Raw genomic sequence first — 22039 nt, forward strand, 5'->3', positions numbered from 1 at the left:
ACAGTTCAGTGTCAGTCTATATATAAACACTTTTGTGTCCTGTCCTAATACATTGGCCAGAGTATCTTGAAATTCATTGAGGTACAGAGGCAGGAGGTCCTTTACAGTAAGGTTCACACTGCACAGTCCACTGCAGTGTCCAGTCCAGTCTTAATTAATCACACTGCACAGTCCACTGCAGTGTCCAGTCCACACTAAATTAATCACACTGCACAGTCCACTGCAGTGTCCAGTCCACACTTAATTAATCACACTGCACAGTCCACTGCAGTGTCCAGTCCACACTTTAAAAATGACCGGTCTTTACGGTCAGTCAGGCAGTGTATAGTGACTGGTCATTACGAAGTGACCAGTGGTCAGGCAGGCAGTGTACAGAGTCCAGTCTTAATTAATCACATTGTACCGTCCACTGCAGTGTCCAGTCCACACTTAATTAATCACATTGTACTGTCCACTGCAGTGTCCAGTTCACACTTAACTAATCACATTGTACCGTCCACTGCAGTGTCCAGTCCACACTTAATTAATCACATTGTACCGTGCACTGCAGTGTCCAGTCCACACTTAATTAAGCACACTGCACAGTCCACTGCAGTGTCCAGTCCACACTTTAAAAATGACCGGTCTTTACGGTCAGTCAGGCAGTGTATAGTGACTGGTCATTACGAAGTGACCAGTGGTCAGGCAGGCAGTGTACGGAGTCCAGTCTTTACGAAGTGACCAGTGGTCAGGCAGGCAGTGTACGGAGTCCAGTCTTTACGAAGTGACTGGTGGTCAGGCAGGCAGTGTACAGAGTCCAGAGCTGGAGTCTGAGCTGGACCGGTCAGTGGGTCAGCGGGAGTGGGCCTGGAGCTGGGGTCCGAGCCGGACCGGTCAGTGGTCAGTGGGTCAGCGGGTCAGCAGGAGTGGGCCTGGAGCTGGGGTCCGAGCCGGACCGGTAAGCAGGTCAGCGGGTCAGCAGGAGTGGGCGGTCAGCGCGGCGGTCCAGGGGGAGCAGGGCGAGGCCAGGGGTTAGAGAATGTGGAACAGCCGCAGGACAGAGCAGTATCCCTGCGGCTGTTTCTGGGACTCCAGAGGACCAGAGCCCCAGAGGACCAGAGGCCCAGAGGCCCAGAGGCCCAGAGGCCCAGAGCCCCAGAGGACCAGAGCCCCAGAGCCCCAGAGCCCCAGAGGCCCAGAGGCCCAGAGCCCCAGAGCCCCAGAAGCCCAGAGGCCCAGAGGACCAGAGCCAGCGCCTCTGCTCCACTCTCCCAGCATAGAGGTGAGCGATGGACACAGTTTGACTGGCTTTCGGCTGAGACGCCTTCTGCAGGGAGTTTGTATGACCCCCACCTCAAACACAGCTGTAAACCGTGTGTGCGTGTGTGCATGTGTGCGTGTGTGTGCGTGTGCGAGCGCCCCCTGCCACAGTCTCCACCCTGATCCTTTACCGCTGGGGGTAGTTTTGGAGGTTTCGCCAAGAGTCAGTAGCTTCCTGATCGCGGATGAACGCGCCAGTTACGTCGTATCAGGTCTCTCGCCGTGTCTGTGAGCGTCTGTGTTCAGCAAAGCCCAGATGCGTGTGTGTGTTTATATACATATATATCGCGCGCGCTTGTCTTTCTTCATGTGCTTGTTCGTGTGGCTGGCTGCAGGAGGACCTCCGGGCCACTAGGTGGTGCTCCGCTTGCTCAGGCAGCGCTCCCAGGGGCTGGTGGGCAGCGACAGCAGCAGGAAACACACTCCGCCCAAGATCAGAATGGCCCCCGCAGCACCCACACAGGCCACGGACCAGGACAGCTCGTGATGAAGAGGGACGGAGTGGTCGCTGGTCAGCAGGGAGAGGACGGACTGGTGGAACACGATGACCGACACCAGTACCAGCAGCCCTGGGGGACAGAGAGAACCAAGGGTGAGAGCAGGAGAGGAGCGCTGGACACTACAGCACAGAGACACTGACTGACTGACTGGACACTACAGCACAGAGACACTGACTGACTGGACACTACAGCACAGTGACCCTGACTGACTGACTGGACACTACAGCACAGAGACACTGACTGACTGACTGGACACTACAGCACAGAGACACTGACTGACTGACTGGACACTACAGCACAGTGACACTGACTGACTGACTGGACACTACAGCACAGAGACACTGACTGACTGGACACTACAGCACAGAGACACTGACTGACTGGACACTACAGCACAGTGACACTGACTGACTGGCTGGACACTACAGCACAGACACTGACTGACTGACTGGACACTACAGCACAGTGACCCTGACTGACTGGCTGGACACTACAGCACAGAGACACTGACTGACTGGACACTACAGCACAGAGACACTGACTGACTGGACACTACAGCACAGTGACACTGACTGACTGGCTGGACACTACAGCACAGACACTGACTGACTGACTGGACACTACAGCACAGTGACCCTGACTGACTGACTGGACACTACAGCACAGAGACACTGACTGACTGACTGGACACTACAGCACAGTGACCCTGACTGACTGGCTGGACACTACAGCACAGACACTGACTGACTGACTGGACACTACAGCACAGAGACACTGACTGACTGACTGACTGGACACTACAGCACAGAGACACTGACTGACTGGACACTACAGCACAGACACGCTTGCACACACACACCTGACACACTTACACGCTTGCACACACACACACCTGACACGCTCACAGGCTTGCACACTCACACACGAGAACGCCCATTCACTTGCACAAGCATGCGCACACACCTGACAAAATGAAGCAGAAGGACGCTGGTTTGAGCAGAAACTCCACCCCTTTACTGAGCGCCATTGTGATACAGATAGAGCCCATGACCATCATGGTGATGCTCAGCAGAGACAGAATTGAGGCGGAGATATTGAGACCTGAGAGAGGGAGGAGAGAGAGAGGTGGGTTAATAAGACAGGACAGGACTGAAGGGCCCTTGAACTGGTGCAGAAAAGAAAGGAGAGGAGATGGAAGGAATTTTGAGAGAAGGAGAACTTCAAAAACAGCGAGACTGAATGTGTAAATATAACCAAATATTGTAGTCAGACAGGTATTCTTTCTCAACACAGGCACGGAACTGGTTTCAGTCTGGACTGTGGGTCTGGACTGAGGGACTGTGGGTCTGGACTGAGGGACTGTGAGTCTGAGGTTCTGGACTGCTGGACTGTGGGACTGCACCAGGGTTTGTACAGCTGGCCTATTCAAACGCCTGTGCACTCTGTCTGGGTCACTATGGGTCCCCATCCTGTAGCACGCGTGTCGATGTAGCACCCCAAGCGTGCTGCCTAGTGTGCTGTTTGTGAGGAACCGTGCCGATTCCCGGACACAGGCCAGGCCTTGGTAGAACTGCTGCCAGGTGTGTGTTTGGCGTGTCTGCGGCGGGACACGTGCACACGAGGACGGGACCCTTACTCTTCGTCGTTGTCTTCTTGAAGATGACGGCGTTCTCCCCTGAGGTGAAGAATTTGAAGTAAGTGCAGTTTGACTCTGGAAGAGGGGCAGAGAGGAGGTGGGTTAAAGGTTGTTAAATCCCAGCAACAAAATGAATTGTGACGGTGTCGCAAAATGTGTCAAATCTGGAACTGAGCACAAAGCCGCGAGCGTTGCGAGAGGGCTGTAAGAGGCCCTGTGGCCCAGAGCTTGTGAGAACTGTGACGCGATGCGGCCCTTCCTGCTCACTGGTCCTCGTGCTGCCTGATGTGCTGTGATGCAGAGTGAATCGTCCAGCTTGTGCAGCAGGTCTGTCCCACAGTGTGATCTGCGGCAGCGCTGACAAGTCAGTCGTGTTTGTGGGTAGGAGCGTCTGGAAGAGGAGAGCCGTCTTCCTGCTGGGCTGAAAGAGCTGATTCACACGCCTGCTTGTTCACAGTGGAACAGAGCTGCTTCAGCTCGTGCTGAGTCTCTGGCGCTGGGCTGCACTGGGAACTGGGGCTGTCTGTGATGGCAGCAAGAGGTTTTACACCTCACTGTGCACATTTTACTTCTATAGTGATTGGAAATGTGCTCATCAGTGCCTATTCTTTCTAACCCTGAAATATAAAAACAGCCTTGCAGTTGGCCTTTAATACAAAGACACACTGACCACACAGACTGGACACTACAGCACAGCGACCCTGACTGACTGGACAGCACAGTGACCCTGACTGACTGGACACTACAGCACAGAGACACTGACTGACTGACTGGACACTACAGCACAGAGACACTGACTGACTGACTGGACACTACAGCACAGAGACGATGACTGACTGACTGGACACTACAGCACAGAGACAATGACTGACTGACTGGACACTACAGCACAGAGACAATGACTGACTGACTGGACACTACAGCACAGTGACCCTGACTGACTGGACAGCACAGTGACCCTGACTGACTGGACACTACAGCACAGAGACACTGACTGACTGACTGACTGGACACTACAGCACAGTGACCCTGACTGACTGGACACTACAGCACAGAGACACTGACTGACTGACTGGACACTACAGCACAGAGACACTGACTGACTGGTAACTACAGCACAGTGACCCTGACTGACTGACTGGACACTACAGGACAGGGACCCTGATTGACTGACTGGACACTACAGCACAGTGACCCTGACTGACTGACTGGACACTACAGCACAGAGACACTGACTGACTGACTGACTGACTGGACACTACAGCACAGTGACCCTGACTGACTGGACACTACAGCACAGAGACACTGACTGACTGGACACTACAGCACAGTGACCCTGACTGACTGACTGGACACTACAGCACAGAGACACTGACTGACTGACTGACTGGACACTACAGCACAGAGACCCTGACTGACTGGACACTACAGCACAGAGACCCTGACTGACTGACTGGACACTACAGCACAGAGACCCTGACTGACTGACTGGACACTACAGCACAGAGACACTGACTGACTGGACACTACAGCACAGAGACCCTGACTGACTGACTGGACACTACAGCACAGAGACCCTGACTGACTGACTGGACACTACAGCACAGTGACACTGACTGACTGACTGGACACTACAGCACAGAGACCCTGACTGACTGACTGGACACTACAGCACAGAGACCCTGACTGACTGACTGGACACTACAGCACAGTGATCCTGACTGACTGACTGGACACTACAGCACAGAGACACTGGCTGACTGGACTGCACTGGCTGGTCTCTGGTCAGTGGACTGTGGTCACAGTGTGGGTCCCCCACTCCCCTCACCTCCGGGCAGCTCGGCCGGCCCACAGCTCTCCCTCTCGGGGTCCACGTCCGACACCCAGAGCGTGCGCAGGCACTTCTTCCACAGCCCGTAGTGCGCGGCCAGGCACGTCTGGTTCCCGTAGAAGCTCTTGGGGGGGCTGAGCTCCACCCAGAACTCGGTGCCGACGCCCAGGACCGTCAGGGTCACGCCCACGATGGCCACGAAGAAGGCCAGCTTGATCTTGCCCTCCTGGCTGTCGCTCAAGGCCGAGGCCGCGCCCGCCCTGCGCTTTGCCCCGCCCCGGGCCCCGCCCATGGATCCCATGAGCCCGCCCCCGGCCCCGCCCCCGGGCCCGGCGCCCCGCCCCTCCTCCTCCTGCATGAAGAAGTTGGACCACATGGCGACTTCGGCGAGGTTCGCCAAACCGAGAGCACGGCGGGGCGAGGAGGTGGCGGGACTTCGCTCGGCGCGCCTGTAGGGAGGGGGGCAGGAGCAGGGCAGGAGGAGGACGGCAGAAGGAGCAGCCTTTCACGCCTGAAAGACAGCGGAGAGAGAGAGGGAGTCGGTCACTGTCTCTCCGTCCCTCCTGTCCTGTCCTGGTCCCCCCTGGACAGCTCTGTCTGTCTGCCCCGTCCACCCACCCTGGAGAGACCTGGGATGAAGCAGACAGATGCAGACCTTGCGTCCAGTCCGGTTCGTGCGTCCGGCAGCCCGGGTCTGTCTGTCCCCCACGGTCTGTCCCTCTGTCTCACGCGGAGCTCCTCAGTCCTCTGATCCACGGCATCCTTAGATCTGCCCAAGACAAGGACAGCGGGAGCATATCAGTACACCAACACTGCACTGAGAGAGAGAGGGATCATGCAGACTTGACACAGCGCGACATCACCACTGCTTTACACCGAGAGTAGCGGGGGTCTTGAACAAGCCGCGCCTCCCTGCTGCCAAAGCCCAGACTTGGGTGAAGAAGAATCTAGGAGTCTCTGAAGCGAGACTTCCAGCTGCTTGCAGTCTGTGGTAATCCAATACAGAGCATAACGCAGACAGACAGCGAGGTCCGCAGAGCAGCAAGCCGACAGAGAGACAGACAGACAGACGGGGCCCCAGGACGGACTGGGACTGAGCTCCGCCTGCGTGAAGGCTCCACTGCTGGGGTACTTCAAGCTGAGACGGCCCAGGGAGACCTCCACACCAGCACCTCCACGTCTCGTCCCCCTTCCACGTTTCACCGCAGCCCCAGCTCCAAGACGACCGCGCCGACAATCACAACATCCCCCGCCACCGCCAACCCCAGCGAGGAGCTTTCCCAGTCCCGACTGGCCACGGCGGCACACGCAACCACGGCGTCGACACCCCGCGCGCCGCGGCGCCATGCTGGCGGTCCTGGCTGACCTGTGCAGAGTCTCGGGCTCTCGGACTGAGAGACGGCTGCGGACCCCCCTGCTGCTACTGCCTGCGCCTGCCGGGTGTGTGTGCGTGTGTCTCACAGCGTGTGTGTCTCTGGACTCACAGGGTGTGTGCGTGTGTCTCAGAGCGTGTGTGTCTCTGGACTCACAGGGTGTGTGCGTGTGTCTCTCACAGCGTGTGTGTCTCTGGTCTCACAGCGTGTGTGCGTGTGTCTCTCACAGCGTGTGTGTCTCTGGTCTCACAGTGTGTGTGCGTGTGTCTCAGAGCGTGTGTGTCTCTGGTCTCACAGTGTGTGTGCGTGTGTCTCTCACAGCGTGTGTGTCTCTGGTCTCACAGTGTGTGTGTGTCTCTGGTCTCACAGTGTGTGTGTGTGTGTGTCTCTGGTCTCACAGTGTGTGTGCGTGTGTCTCTGGTCTCACAGTGTGTGTGCGTGTGTCTCTCACAGCGTGTGTGCGTGTGTCTCTCACAGCGTGTGTGTCCCTGGTCTCACAGCGTGTGTGTCTTTGGTCTCACAGTGTGTGTGTGTGTGTCTCTCACAGCGTGTGTGTGTGTCTCTGGTCTCACAGTGTGTGTGTCTCTGGTCTCACAGTGTGTTTGTGTGTCTCTCACAGTGTGTGTATGTCTCTCAGAGTGTGTGGCTGGGAGTCGCTCAGTGTGTGTGGCTGGGAGTCTCTCAGTGTGTGTGGGTGTGTGAGACATGGCCTCACCCTGTGCTATTTACAGCGAGCACCTGTTAATGACACTGACGGGGGGAGAGATCCCACAGATCCCTCACTCTCCACTTTCACCACACGAAAAACAACACCATCCCCTTCAACAGCTTCTCCAGTACCCCTGGCCCTCATGCCCAGGGGCACCCCAAGATAGAAGGGGTTCTTACAGTCACCCCAGGACTGTGTGCAAATCAAGCTTCGGGCTTTTTGGCAGACTGTCCCCCCAGCGTGTTTGAGAGCTGTCCCTAGCTTCGCCAGCTGGAGAGTCTCAGACTGCTCTGGCAGTGTCAGTGGAGTCTGATTATAATCCCAGTGAAGAACTAGTCCAGCTCCCAGTCCAGTCAGTCCAGTCCAGCCTGGAGAGTCTCAGACTGTTCTGGCAGTGTCAGTGGAGTCTGATTATAATCCCAGTGAAGAACTAGTCCAGCTCCCAGTCCAGTCAGCCCAGTCCAGCCTGGAGAGTCTCAGACTGCTCTGTCAGTGTCAGTGGAGTCTGATTATAATCCCAGTGAAGAACTAGTCCAGCTCCCAGTCCAGTCCAGATGCTCTTTGTTATGTTGACGGTGATGATGATGATGGTTGCAGTAGTTTGAAATGTGACAATACTGACATCTAGTGGTGAATATGAGTTCAATCCAACACACAAGACAGGAAACAAAAAGAGCAAACAGGAAGTTAGGAACTATCTGTATTTCCACTGATCATTTTCACTCAGGCTCTGAGTGACTCCGGCTCACTCATCACTGATGTTACTTTCCAAAGATGATCATTTCCGACAGCACGGCTGAGCTCTGTTTGAATTGTATTTGCATGTCGTTTTCATAGTCAAATACCCAACAGCTCAAGACACTTCCTCTTGTCCCCCCTCTCTCTTTCCCTCTGTCTCTGACACACGTGAGGAGAGGATGCCGGTGTAACCCCAGATACCGAATAGACTCTGGGGATCTGTAGTGACACTGAGACACTGGGGATCTAGTGACACTGAGACACGGGATCTGTAGTGACACTGAGACACTGGGGATCTAGTGACACTGAGACACTGGGGATCTGTAGTGACACTGGGGATCTAGTGACACTGAGACACTGAGGATCTAGTGACACTGAGACACTGGGGATCTGTAGTGACACTGAGACACTGTGGATCTAGTGACACTGAGACACTGGGGATCTGTAGTGACACTGAGACACTGAGGATCTAGTGACACTGAGACACTGGGGATCTGTAGTGACACTGAGACACTGGGGATCTAGTGGCACTGGGGATCTAGTGACACAGAGACAATGGGAATCTAGTTACATAGAGACACCGGGGCTCTGTAGTGACAGTGGAGGTAGGAACTGGATAGACCTGGCTCTCCAGAGAGGACAGGCTCAGCTTCCATAGTCTAGACACAGAAACTGGAAACAGACCAGTTTGCCCATAGAGGAAGAGAAAGAGGAGCTCAGGTAGTGTGGGCAGGGCTCTGGGGAGAGAGAGAGGTAGTGTGGGCAGGGCTCTGAGGAGAGAGAGAGGAGCTCAGGTAGTGTGTGCAGGGCTCTGAGGAGAGAGAGAGAGAGAGAGAGGTAGTGTGGGCAGGGCTCTGAGGAGAGAGAGAGGTAGTGTGGGCAGGGCTCTGAGGAGAGAGAGAGGAGCTCAGGAGCACACATCCAGCTACACATATCTCGGTCTCACCATCAGCTCTTCCGGGAGTTTTGACCTGGCAGTGAAGGCACTGAGGGAGAAGGCACTCAGGGCTTTCTACGCAATAAGAAGGAGGCTCTTCAACATCAACCCACCAACAAGAATCTGGCTCCAAATATTTGAAAGTGTAATCCAACCCATTGCCCTATACGGCAGTGAAGTTTGGGGTCCCCTCACAGACCAGGATTACACCCAATGGGACAAACACCCCACAGAAACTCTGCACATGGAGATCTGTAGAATCATCCTCCGTGTGCAGAGAAAAACTCCTAACAACGGGTGCAGGGCCGAATTAGGCCAGTACCCACTATTGATAAACATACAGAAAAGAATATTAAAGTATTGGCTACACCTAAAAAACAGTGACCAAAATTCCTACCACCACAAAGCCCTGCTGAGCCAAGAGCTGAGCCCAAAACAGAGCCCCCTAAGCCAGCTGGTCCTGAGGCTCACCGACCTGAGCCACACCGACACTAACCAGCCTCAGGACAGCACTGCTAGAGCACCACAACTCAGACTCAACCACATCACAGCACAGATCAAACAGCAATATCTCACACACTGGGACACACACACAAACACAACATAAACTGGAATGCTACAGAACCTTAAACAGACAATACACACTAGCTGAATATTTGACCAAAATAAAAAATAACAAACAGAAACAGACCCTGACGAAGTACAGGCTCAGTGACCACAACCTGGCCATAGAAACTGGGCGACACAGGCAGACCTGGCTGCCCAGAGAGGACAGGCTGTGCTCCCACTGCCAGCAGGGAGAAATAGAGACAGAGGTGCACTTCCTACTGCACTGTGACAGATACTCTGGGATTAGAGAAACATTCTTCCCGAAATTCAGAAATCTAATCCCAGAGTTCCCACACCTGCCAGAATCACAACGGGTCCCAATCCTACTGGGAGAGGGAGGAGGGAACTCAGATGATCTGGCAGCCCAGTATGTGATCTCCTGTCACAGCCTGAGGACCAGTGAGTCCGTCTCCCAATAATGCTCCAGCCGCCTACAGTATATGTCAATATTTTATAATATGTCTTTGTTGTAAATGTCTGTAACATGTCTGTAGGTTTTATTTTACTTCTATTTTTTGTTTTGTTCTATGTTAATTTTATTATTTTTATTTGCTTTGGCAACACTGATTGTACCCATCGGTCATGCTAATAAAGCACCTTGAATTGAATTGAATTGAATTGAATTGAGAGAGAGAGAGTGTGGGCAGGGCTCTGGGGAGAGAGAGGTAGTGTGGGCAGGGCTCTGGGGAGAGAAAGAGGAGCTCAGGTAGTGTGGGCAGGGCTCTGAGGAGAGAGAGAGGAGCTCAGGTAGTGTGGGCAGGGCTTGTGTACAGGAATGTGTCTGTAACAAACCTGATTTCTGATAAACAGAGACAGGAGAAGAAGCAGCAGAGAGTGAAACAAGACAGTGAAGAGGCTCCAGAGTGTCAGAGAGAGGGGTAACACAGTCAGGACAGACGCCACACCGATAAAGAGACACAGACAGCGCCTTCCATTCCCTGTGGAAACTGCAGGAGCCACCATGCTGATGAAGGAATACAGGATCTGCATGCCTTTAACTGTGGAGGAGGTAGGACAGTGAGAGAGAGAGACTGTCCAGGACAGGACTGTGGAGCTAGGTCAGTGAGAGAGAGACTGTCCAGGACAGGACTGTGGAGCTAGGACAGTGAGAGAGAGAGACTGTCCAGGACAGGACTGTGGAGCTAGGACAGTGAGAGAGAGAGACTGTCCAGGACAGGACTGTGGAGCTAGGACAGTGAGAGAGAGAGAGACTGTCCAGGACAGGACTGTGGAGCTAGGACAGTGAGAGAGAGACTGTCCAGGACAGGACTGTGGAGCTAGGACAGTGAGAGAGAGACTGTCCAGGACAGGACTGTGGAGCTAGGACAGTGAGAGAGAGAGACTGTCCAGGACAGGACTGTGGAGCTAGGACAGTGAGAGAGAGACTGTCCAGGACAGGACTGTGGAGCTAGGACAGTGAGAGAGAGAGAGACTGTCCAGGACAGGACTGTGGAGCTAGGACAGTGAGAGAGAGACTGTCCAGGACAGGACTGTGGAGCTAGGACAGTGAGAGAGAGACTGTCCAGGACAGGACTGTGGAGCTAGGACAGTGAGAGAGAGACTGTCCAGGACAGGACTGTGGAGGTAGGACAGTGAGAGAGAGAGACTGTCCAGGACAGGACTGTGGAGCTAGGACAGTGAGAGAGAGAGACTGTCCAGGACAGGACTGTGGAGCTAGGACAGTGAGAGAGAGACTGTCCAGGACAGGACTGTGGAGGTAGGACAGTGAGAGAGAGAGACTGTCCAGGACAGGACTGTGGAGCTAGGACAGTGAGAGAGAGAGAGAGACTGTCCAGGACAGGACTGTGGAGCTAGGACAGTGAGAGATAGAGACTGTCCAGGACAGGACTGTAGAGCTAGGACAGTGAGAGAGAGACTGTCCAGGACAGGACTGTGGAGGTAGGACAGTGAGAGAGACTGTCCTTTGGAGAGCAGAGTGATGAGGCCAGTTCAGAGAGGGGGGTTATTAGGAGCCCATGACTGGTAAAGGCCAGGACACTGGGGTAACACCCCTACTCCTCTCGAGAGACGCCCCGGGATTGTTCATGACCACAGAGAGTCAGGACCTCGGTTTGACGTCTCATCCGAAGGACGGCGCCTGTTTCCAGTCTAGTGTCCCCGTCACTGTACTGGGTGAGCGCCCCCTGCTGGCCCCACTGACACCTCTCCCTGCAGCAGGCTGAGCTGTCCCAGGAGTCTCCCGCAGGTCCTGGCCAGGCTCGCCCCGCTGGGCTCCGGGGGGCTGCAGTCAGTCAGCGTCACCGAGCTGTCCCCCCGTCGCCAGCTCCTATCTGCTCCGATCTGCTCCGGCGCTGTGGCGCTGTTTACCCCCGAACGAGTCGAGCTGGTTCTGCCGGGCCTGCGGCCACGCACCCGCGAGAGAGACACACACCCCGCGCACACACACACCCCGCGCACCCCTCTCTCAGCCACACGCAGCCAGACGGACAGGGAGACAGGGAGACAGGGAGATAGGGGGAGAGACAGATCTGAGTCACAGACAGACAGGGGGAGAGACAGATGTGGGACACAGAGAGTGACAGATGAGGGACACAGACAGACAGACAGGGAGAGACAGATGTGGGACACAGGACAGACAGAAGGGGAGAGACAGATGTGGGACACAGAGACAGACAGACGGGGGAGAGACAGATGTGGGACACAGAGACAGACAGATGAGGGACACAGACAGACAGACGGGGAGAGACAGATGTGGGACACAGAGACAGACAGACGGGGAGAGAAAGATGTGGGACACAGACAGACGGGGAGAGACAGATGTGGGACAGAGACAGATGTGGGACACAGAGACAGACAGACATGGGGAGAGACAGATGTGGGACACAGAGACAGACAGACAGGGAGAGACAGAGACAGACAGACGGGGGGAGAGACAGATGTGGGACAGAGACAGACAGACAGGGGGAGAGACAGATGTGGGACACAGAGACAGACGGGACAGAGACAGATGTGGGACACAGAGACAGACAGACGGGGAGAGACAGACGGAACAGAACTGCGACTCTCCCGCATCACCAGAACTGAACACACGGCAGCTCCTTCGTTCAACTCCCGGCGTCATCGATACTCTTCCACCCACCACTCCGGCAACACAGAAGAGAATAGAATAATAATCATTAGAATAAGAATACTGTACCAGGTTTTCGTGGCTTCTAAACGGATAACAACTGAAAAGACCATCCGTCAGCGGTGCACGAATTGAATGTGCGCATTTTCTCGACAGCGGTCTCGAGACGATGATGGAAAAATATTTTTTTTTATCAAATGAACAGCTCAGACGGACTCCGACTTTCCATCGATTAAGATGGCAGCTAGCTGGCTTCGCTCCCATTGGAATGCGTTAGCGAACTGGCGCCCTTAACAAACATGTCCGGCATCGCCTGCCCCTACCCTAGCGTCGCTTTATTGGAAATGGGACGGCTGCAGTGCACATGCGCGGAAGTGGATGTGAAGTTAGCCGGCGGCCATATTGGAGGAGGAAATCTGTTTTCTGCAGATTCAAATTGATTCAAATTCCTGCCGAGACATGGTCACACCAGTCTCCAGTATTCATTTACACTGACAGACCAGAGAAACAGTAGATTGAGACATGAAAGTGAATACTTTTACACTATTACACATAGGCAGATAATCGCAGGAAAATCATAGACTAGTCAATCATAGACAATTTTACAGATGTCAGTGGAGCATAGCATACTGTCCAGTCAGTCAGTCAATGTCTCTGTCCTGTAGTGTCCAGTCAGTCAGTCAGCGTCACTGTGCTGTAGTGTCCAGTCAGTCAGTCAGTCAGTGTCTCTGTGCTGTAGTGTCCAGTCAGTCAGCGTCACTGTGCTGTAGTGTCCAGTCAGTCAGTCAGTCAGTGTCTCTGTGCTGTAGTGTCCAGTCAGTCAGTCAGGGTCTCTGTGCTGTAGTGTCCAGTCAGTCAGTGTCACTGTGCTGTAGTGTCCAGTCAGTCAGTCAGGGTCACTGTGCTGTAATGTCCAGTCAGTCAGTCAGTGTCTCTGTGCTGTAGTGTCCAGTCAGTCAGTCAGGGTCACTGTGCTGTAGTGTCCAGTCAGTCAGTCAGTGTCTCTGTGCTGTAGTGTCCAGTCGGTCAGTGTGGTTTCTGCTCTGTCCAGTACAGGGTGGGGCAGCTGTATATGATCAGTAAACACAGCAGTGAGCAGAGCGGAGGAGGGGAGGGAGTGGAGGTCGTCCAGAACGAGCCCCACTCTGATGCTGCCCACGGGCTGGGGCAGTACACAGAGAAACGCATCTACCTGAGCAGGTCAGCAGCACCACCGCAGGGGCCAGTCCCTGAGGCCCTGAGTCCCTGTGTCCCTGAGTGTCTGTGTCCCTGTATCTCTGTGTGCCTGTATCTCCGTGTCCCTGAGTGTCTGTGTCCCTGAGTGTCCATGTCCCTGAGTGTCTCCATGTCCCTGTATCTCTGTATCCCCGAGTGTCTGTGTCCCTGTATCTCCGTGTCCCTGAGTGTCTCCGAGTGTCTCCGTCTGCCTGTATCTCCGTGTCCCTAAGTGTCCATGTCCCCGAGTGTCTGTGTCCCTGAGTATCTCTGTGTCCCTGAGTGTCTCCTTGTCCCTGAGTGACCGTGTCCCTGAGTGTCTGTCTCTGGGTTCCTGCCTCTCTCAGTCTCTCCTTTCCTCTGTCTCTCTGTGAGGACAGCAAGCTTCCCAGCTGGATGAAGACGTTTGTGCCCAGAATCTTCTACGTCACTGAGAAAGCCTGGAACTACTATCCCTACACGCTGACAGGTCTGTCCCCTCTCCGAGAGCCCGTCCTCGCGCCCGCTGTCACGCGCAGGAGCAGGCCGAACTGACCTCTCTCTCTTCCTCTCCCTGGACACTGGCGCCCAGAGTACACCGTGAGTACACAGGCCGCCGGCCGCCCCCACCCTGTCCGGCACCAGGGTCCGACTGCGCCTGACAGGCCCTCTGTTTGCCCACAGTGCTCCTTCCTGCCCAAGTTCCACATCCGCATCGAGACCAGGTTCGAGGACAACAATGGAAACAGCAACAATGTGAGTAACGCTGAGTCTGTGTAGCTGGTCAGTGTCCAGTCAGTCGGTCAGAGTCACTGTGCTGTAGTGTCCAGTCAGTCGGTCAGGGTCACTGTGCTGTAGTGTCCAGTCAGTCAGTCAGTGTCTCTGTGCTGTAGTGTCCAGTCAGTCAGTGTCTCTGTGCTGTAGTGTCCAGTCAGTCAGTCAGGGTCTCTGTGCTGTAGTGTCCAGTCAGTCAGTGTCTCTGTGCTGTAGTGTCGTCAGTCAGGGTCACTGTGCTGTAGTGTCCAGTCAGTCAGTCAGTGTCTCTGTGCTGTAGTGTCCAGTCAGTCAGTCAGGATCACTGTGCTGTAGTGTCCAGTCAGTCAGTCAGGGTCACTGTGCTGTAGTGTCCAGTCAGTCAGGGTCTCTGTGCTGTAGTGTCCAGTCAGTCAGGGTCTCTGTGCTGTATGACTGCTGGTCTTTAACAGACTTTGTGTTCCAGGTCTTTGGTGATAAACCCACTCCCTGTGAGGATGTTTGTTTCCTGGACATTGTAACTGAAGACATTCCAGAGAAGTATTACAAAGAGAGTGAGGTATAACATGTCTGTATCAACCCCTCTTTCTCTCCAGCTCTCTCTGTCACTGTGTCACCCCATCTCATTCTTAATGCTCTGTAGTGTCCAGTCAGTCAGTATCACTGTGCAGTGGTGTTCAGTCATTCAGGGTCACTGTGCTGTAGTGTCCAGACAGTCAGTCAGTGTCTCTGTGCTGTAGTGTCCAGTCAGTCAGGGTCACTGTGCTGTAGTGTCCAGTCAGTCAGTCAGGGTCACTGTGCTGTAGTGTTCAGTCAGTGAGGGTCACTGTGCTGTAGTGTCCAGTCAGTCAGTCGGGTCACTGTGCTGTAGTGTCCAGACAGTCAGTGTCTCTGTGCTGTAGTGTCCAGTCAGTCAGGGTCACTGTGCTGTAGTGTCCAGTCAGTCAGTCAGTGTCTCTGTACTGAAGGGTGTGAACTGTCTTTCCTGTCTCAGGACCTGCAGAAGTTTGTGTCGGTGAAGACAGGACGAGGCCCCCTGGTGGCCGGCTGGCAGAGCGACACCAGCCCCATCATGTGCTCCTACAAGAGAGTGGAGGCCAGGTTCGAGGTGTACGGCCTGCAGGGCCGCACGGAGAGCTTCGTCCACAAGGTACGTGGTTTGGGGGGACAGGGACTGGGGGGTGTGGGGTCCAGAGAGTGTGGAAGAGAGAGACTGGGGTGAAGCATAGAGGCTGTGAGTGTTTTGGGGCTGTTACCTCCCTGGCTGCCTCAGTATTTCATCAGGCTGTGTTAATGTTACTTTCTCTCCAGAACATCAGAGACATCCTGCTGACTGGTCATCGCCAGGCTGTGGCGTGGATTGATGAATGGCATGGTGAGGGTCATAACTGCCCTGATATTACTGGGACTGATGTCATCTTATTATAAAATACAGAGCAGATCCACACTGTACTGTATCTACAGAGCAGATCCACACTGTACTGTCTCTACAGAGTCTGATCCACACTGTACTGTATCTACAGAGCAGGTCTACACTGTACTGTATCTACAGAGCAGGTCCACACTGTACTGTATCTACAGAGTCTGATCCACACTGTACTGTATCTACAGAGCAGGTCCACACTGTACCTACAGAGTCTGATCCACACTGTACTGTATCTACAGAGCAGGTCCACACTGTACTGTATCTACAGAGCAGGTCCACACTGTACTGTATCTACAGAGCCTGATCTACACTGTACTGTATCTACAGAGCAGGTCCACACTGTACTGTATCTACAGAGTCTGATCCACACTGTACTGTATCTACAGAGCAGGTCCACACTGTACTGTATCTACAGAGCCTGATCCACACTGTACTGTATCTACAGAGCCTGATCTACACTGTACTGTATCTACAGAGTCTGATCCACACTGTACTGTATCTACAGAGCAGGTCCAGACTGTACTGTATCTACAGAGCAGGTCCAGACTGTACTGTATCTACAGAGCCTGATCCACACTGTACTGTATCTACAGAGCCTGATCTACACTGTACTGTATCTACAGAGTCTGATCCACACTGTACTGTATCTACAGAGCAGGTCCAGACTGTACTGTATCTACAGAGCCTGATCCACACTGTACTGTATCTACAGAGCCTGATCTACACTGTACTGTATCTACAGAGTCTGATCCACACTGTACTGTATCTACAGAGCAGGTCCAGACTGTACTGTATCTACATAGCCTGATCCACACTGTACTGTATCTACAGAGCCTGATCCACACTGTACTGTATCTACAGAGCAGATCCACACTGTACTGTATCTACAGAGCAGGTCCACACTGTACTGTATCTACAGAGCCTGATCTATACTGTACTGTATCTACAGAGCAGGTCCACACTGTACTGTATCTACAGAGCCTGATCTACACTGTACTGTATCTACAGAGCAGGTCCACACTGTACTGTATCTACAGAGCCTGATCTATACTGTACTGTATCTACAGAGCAGATCCACACTGTACTGTATCTACAGAGCCTGATCTACACTGTTCTGTATCTACAGAGCAGGTCCACACTGTACTGTATCTACAGAGCCTGATCTACACTGTTCTGTATCTACAGAGCCTGATCTACACTGTACTGTATCTACAGAGCCTGATCCACACTGTTCTGTATCTACAGAGCAGGTCCACACTGTACTGTATCTACAGAGCCTGATCTACACTGTACTGTATCTACAGAGCAGGTCCACACTGTACTGTATCTACAGAGCCTGATCTACACTGTACTGTATCTACAGAGCAGGTCTACACTGTACTGTATCTACAGAGCCTGATCCACACTGTTCTGTATCTACAGAGCAGGTCCACACTGTACTGTATCTACAGAGCCTGATCTACACTGTACTGTATCTACAGAGCAGGTCTACACTGCACTGTATCTACAGAGCCTGATCTACACTGTACTGTATCTACAGAGCAGGTCTACACTGTACTGTATCTACAGAGCCTGATCTACACTGTACTGTATCTACAGAGCCTGATCCACACTGCACTGTATCTACAGAGTCTGATCTACACTGTACTGTATCTACAGAGCCTGATCTATACTGTACTGTATCTACAGAGCCTGATCCACACTGTATTGTATCTACAGAGCAGGTCCACACTGTACTGTATCTACAGAGCCTGATCCACACTGTACTGTATCTACAGAGCAGGTCTACACTGTACTGTATCTACAGAGCAGGTCCACACTGTACTGTATCTACAGAGCCTGATCTACACTGTACTGTATCTACAGAGCAGGTCCAGACTGTACTGTATCTACAGAGCCTGATCTACACTGTACTGTATCTACAGAGCAGGTCTACACTGTACTGTATCTACAGAGCAGGTCCACACTGTACTGTATCTACAGAGCCTGATCTACACTGTACTGTATCTACAGAGCAGGTCCAGACTGTACTGTATCTACAGAGCCTGATCTACACTGTACTGTATCTACAGAGCAGGTCCACACTGTACTGTATCTACAGAGCCTGATCCACACTGTACTGTGTCTACAGAGCAGGTCCACACTGTACTGTATCTACAGAGCCTGATCCACACTGTACTGTATCTACAGAGCAGGCCCACACTGTACTGTATCTACAGAGCCTGATCCACACTGTACTGTATCTACAGAGCAGGTCCACACTGTACTGTATCTACAGAGCCTGATCTACACTGTACTGTATCTACAGAGCAGGTCCACACTGTACTGTATCTACAGAGCCTGATCTACACTGTTCTGTATCTACAGAGCAGGTCCACACTGTACTGTATCTACAGAGCCTGATCTACACTGTACTGTATCTACAGAGCAGGTCCACACTGTACTGTATCTACAGAGCCTGATCTACACTGTACTGTATCTACAGAGCAGGTCTACACTGTACTGTATCTACAGAGCCTGATCCACACTGTTCTGTATCTACAGAGCAGGTCCACACTGTACTGTATCTACAGAGCCTGATCTACACTGTACTGTATCTACAGAGCAGGTCTACACTGCACTGTATCTACAGAGCCTGATCTACACTGTACTGTATCTACAGAGCAGGTCTACACTGTACTGTATCTACAGAGCCTGATCTACACTGTACTGTATCTACAGAGCCTGATCCACACTGCACTGTATCTACAGAGTCTGATCTACACTGTACTGTATCTACAGAGCCTGATCTATACTGTACTGTATCTACAGAGCCTGATCCACACTGTATTGTATCTACAGAGCAGGTCCACACTGTACTGTATCTACAGAGCCTGATCCACACTGTACTGTATCTACAGAGCAGGTCTACACTGTACTGTATCTACAGAGCAGGTCCACACTGTACTGTATCTACAGAGCCTGATCTACACTGTACTGTATCTACAGAGCAGGTCCAGACTGTACTGTATCTACAGAGCCTGATCTACACTGTACTGTATCTACAGAGCAGGTCTACACTGTACTGTATCTACAGAGCAGGTCCACACTGTACTGTATCTACAGAGCCTGATCTACACTGTACTGTATCTACAGAGCAGGTCCAGACTGTACTGTATCTACAGAGCCTGATCTACACTGTACTGTATCTACAGAGCAGGTCCACACTGTACTGTATCTACAGAGCCTGATCCACACTGTACTGTGTCTACAGAGCAGGTCCACACTGTACTGTATCTACAGAGCCTGATCCACACTGTACTGTATCTACAGAGCAGGCCCACACTGTACTGTATCTACAGAGCCTGATCCACACTGTACTGTATCTACAGAGCAGGTCCACACTGTACTGTATCTACAGAGCCTGATCTACACTGTACTGTATCTACAGAGCAGGTCCACACTGTACTGTATCTACAGAGCCTGATCTACACTGTTCTGTATCTACAGAGCAGGTCCACACTGTACTGTATCTACAGAGCCTGATCCACACTGTTCTGTATCTACAGAGCAGGTCCACACTGTACTGTATCTACAGAGCCTGATCCACACTGTACTGTATCTACAGAGCAGGTCTACACTGTACTGTATCTACAGAGCCTGATCCACACTGTACTGTATCTACAGAGCAGGTCTACACTGTACTGTATCTACAGAGCCTGATCTATACTGTACTGTATCTACAGAGCAGGTCTACACTGTACTGTATCTACAGAGCAGGTCCACACTGTACTGTATCTACAGAGTCTGATCCACACTGTACTGTATCTACAGAGCCTGATCTACACTGTACTGTATCTACAGAGTCTGATCCACACTGTACTGTATCTACAGAGCAGGTCTACACTGTACTGTATCTACAGAGCCTGATCTACACTGTACTGTATCTACAGAGTCTGATCCACACTGTACTGTATCTACAGAGCAGGTCCACACTGTACTGTATCTACAGAGCCTGATCTACACTGTACTGTATCTACAGAGTCTGATCCACACTGTACTGTATCTACAGAGCAGGTCCAGACTGTACTGTATCTACAGAGCAGGTCCACACTGTACTGTATCTACAGAGTCTGATCCACACTGTACTGTATCTACAGAGCAGGTCCACACTGTACTGTCTCTACAGAGCAGGTTTTGTTGTCTCTCTGTGCTCAGGGATGAGTATGGAGGAGGTGAGGAAGTTTGAGAAGGAGATGCAGCAACAGACCAACAACAAGCTGAAATCGACCCTGAACAACAAAGGTACTGAGACAGGGAGGGGGGCAGATACAGTGAGGGGGGGTAGATACAGGTGGGTGGGTGAAGAGAGAGGGGCAGATGCAGGTGGGTGGGGGTACAGAGGGGTAGTTACAGAGGGGTGAGGATAGAGAGGGGGCAGATACAGGTGGTGGGGGTCCAGAGGGGTAGTTACAGAGGGGTGAGGATAGAGAGGGGGCAGATACAGGTGGTGGGGGTCCAGAGGGGTAGTTACAGAGGGGTGAGGATAGGGAGGGGCAGATACAGGTGGTGGGGGTCCAGAGGGGTAGTTACAGAGGGGTGAGGATAGGGAGGGGCAGATACAGGTGGTGGGGGTACAGAGGGGTAGTTACAGAGGGGTGAGGATAGGGAGGGGCAGATGCAGGTGGTGGGGGTCCAGAGGGGTAGTTACAGAGGGGTGAGGATAGGGAGGGGGCAGATACAGGTGGTGGGGGTCCAGAGGGGTAGTTACAGAGGGGTGAGGATAGGGAGGGGGCAGATACAGGTGGTGGGGGTCCAGAGGGGTAGTTACAGAGGGGTGAGGATAGAGAGGGGCAGATACAGGTGGTGGGGGTCCAGAGGGGTAGTTACAGAGGGGTGAGGATAGGGAGGGGGCAGATACAGGTGGTGGGGGTCCAGAGGGGTAGTTACAGAGGGTTGAGGATAGGGAGGGGCAGATACAGGTGGGTGGGGGTTCAGAGGGGTAGTTACAGAGGGGTGAGGATAGAGAGGGGCAGATACAGGTGGTGGGGGTCCAGAGGGGTAGTTACAGAGGGGTGAGGATAGGGAGGGGGCAGATACAGGTGGTGGGGGTCCAGAGGGGTAGTTACAGAGGGGTGAGGATAGAGAGGGGGCAGATGCAGGTGGTGGGGGTAGTTACGGGGGTAGATGTGCAGCTGACCCCGCCCCTCTCTCCCCAGCGCCCCCCCCCCGCGCCCCCGCCTTCTCTCGCTCGCTCTCCGTCACTGACGAGGCCTCTCTGCGGAGGATGGGCGTCGCGACCCCGGACCCCCCAGCCCCCGCGGCCCCCCAGCAGCTCCTGAGAGTGCACTCCTCCACCGAGTGACGCCGGCCTGCGCGCCAGCAGGGGGCGCCGCGGCACTGTCGCCCAGGGGGGGCTGGGGGGTGGGGTCTTGGCCGTGTCGCGTGTGCAGTGAGAAACACGAGCAGGAAACGCCCTGTGTGTCTCCGAGTCTCTGTGTGTGTCTGTGTGGTCGGTCCCCTCTCTCCCCCAGCCCTGGGGCAGATAACTCACCCCAGCAGCTCATCCCGCAGTGGCCTGAGAGAAGCCAGGGCACCGGCGTCCGCAGATGGGCAGCCTGTTCCCCCCTCCCACCCCCCTCTGTGTACAGTAGAGCCTCCTGTCCAGACTGGAGGAGCTCATCCAGCTGTGTGTGGAGAGAAGCCAGGGTATCGGCTTCAACACCATGGCTGGGCAGCTTGTTCCCCACCCCCACCCCCCTCTGTGTACAGTAGAGCCTCCTGTCCGGACTGGAGGAGCTCATCCAGCTGTGTGTGGAGAGAAGTCAGGGTATCGGCTTCAACGACAAGGTGGTTTTGAAATGTCCATCTTTAAAGGCTCAGACCACACTGGACAGTCCTGAGTGTGGAGTAGAGGTCAGTGTCCACACTGGACAGTCCTGAGGGTGGAGGAGGGGTCAGTGTCCA

General features: G+C 53.4%; 2 protein-coding genes across 9 annotated transcripts; one reads left to right on the top strand and one right to left on the bottom strand.

The window, feature by feature from the left end:
- Nucleotides 1-1158: 1158 nt before the first annotated feature.
- On the bottom strand, nt 1159-13013 carry cacng6b (calcium voltage-gated channel auxiliary subunit gamma 6b). Of its 8 annotated transcripts, none has more exons than XM_088619935.1 (7): nt 12790-13012; nt 8771-8823; nt 5922-6035; nt 5264-5777; nt 3436-3510; nt 2763-2900; nt 1159-1868 (listed from the first exon to the last, which is right to left on the bottom strand). In XM_088619935.1, the coding sequence occupies exons 4-7, from the start codon at nt 5640-5642 to the stop codon at nt 1651-1653; spliced, it is 810 nt and encodes a 269-aa protein (XP_088476061.1). In that variant the 5' UTR covers nt 5643-5777; nt 5922-6035; nt 8771-8823; nt 12790-13012; the 3' UTR covers nt 1159-1650. The 8 variants fall into 8 exon arrangements, with proteins under 8 accessions (XP_088476061.1, XP_088476062.1, XP_088476057.1 ...); XM_088619936.1 differs by having other exon boundaries at nt 5885-6035; XM_088619931.1 differs by lacking the exon at nt 8771-8823.
- Nucleotides 10443-21550, top strand: pitpnc1b (phosphatidylinositol transfer protein cytoplasmic 1b). The gene is made up of 10 exons (XM_088619939.1): nt 10443-10641; nt 13772-13920; nt 14316-14404; nt 14507-14514; nt 14599-14670; nt 15134-15226; nt 15662-15817; nt 15979-16042; nt 20291-20377; nt 21292-21550. The coding sequence occupies exons 1-10, from the start codon at nt 10594-10596 to the stop codon at nt 21435-21437; spliced, it is 912 nt and encodes a 303-aa protein (XP_088476065.1). The 5' UTR covers nt 10443-10593; the 3' UTR covers nt 21438-21550.
- Nucleotides 21551-22039: the final 489 nt, after the last annotated feature.

Source organism: Lepisosteus platostomus, chromosome 25, assembly GCF_059453375.1.
Source record: "Lepisosteus platostomus isolate fLepPlt1 chromosome 25, fLepPlt1.hap1, whole genome shotgun sequence".
Taxonomy (NCBI): Eukaryota; Metazoa; Chordata; class Actinopteri; order Semionotiformes; family Lepisosteidae; genus Lepisosteus; species Lepisosteus platostomus.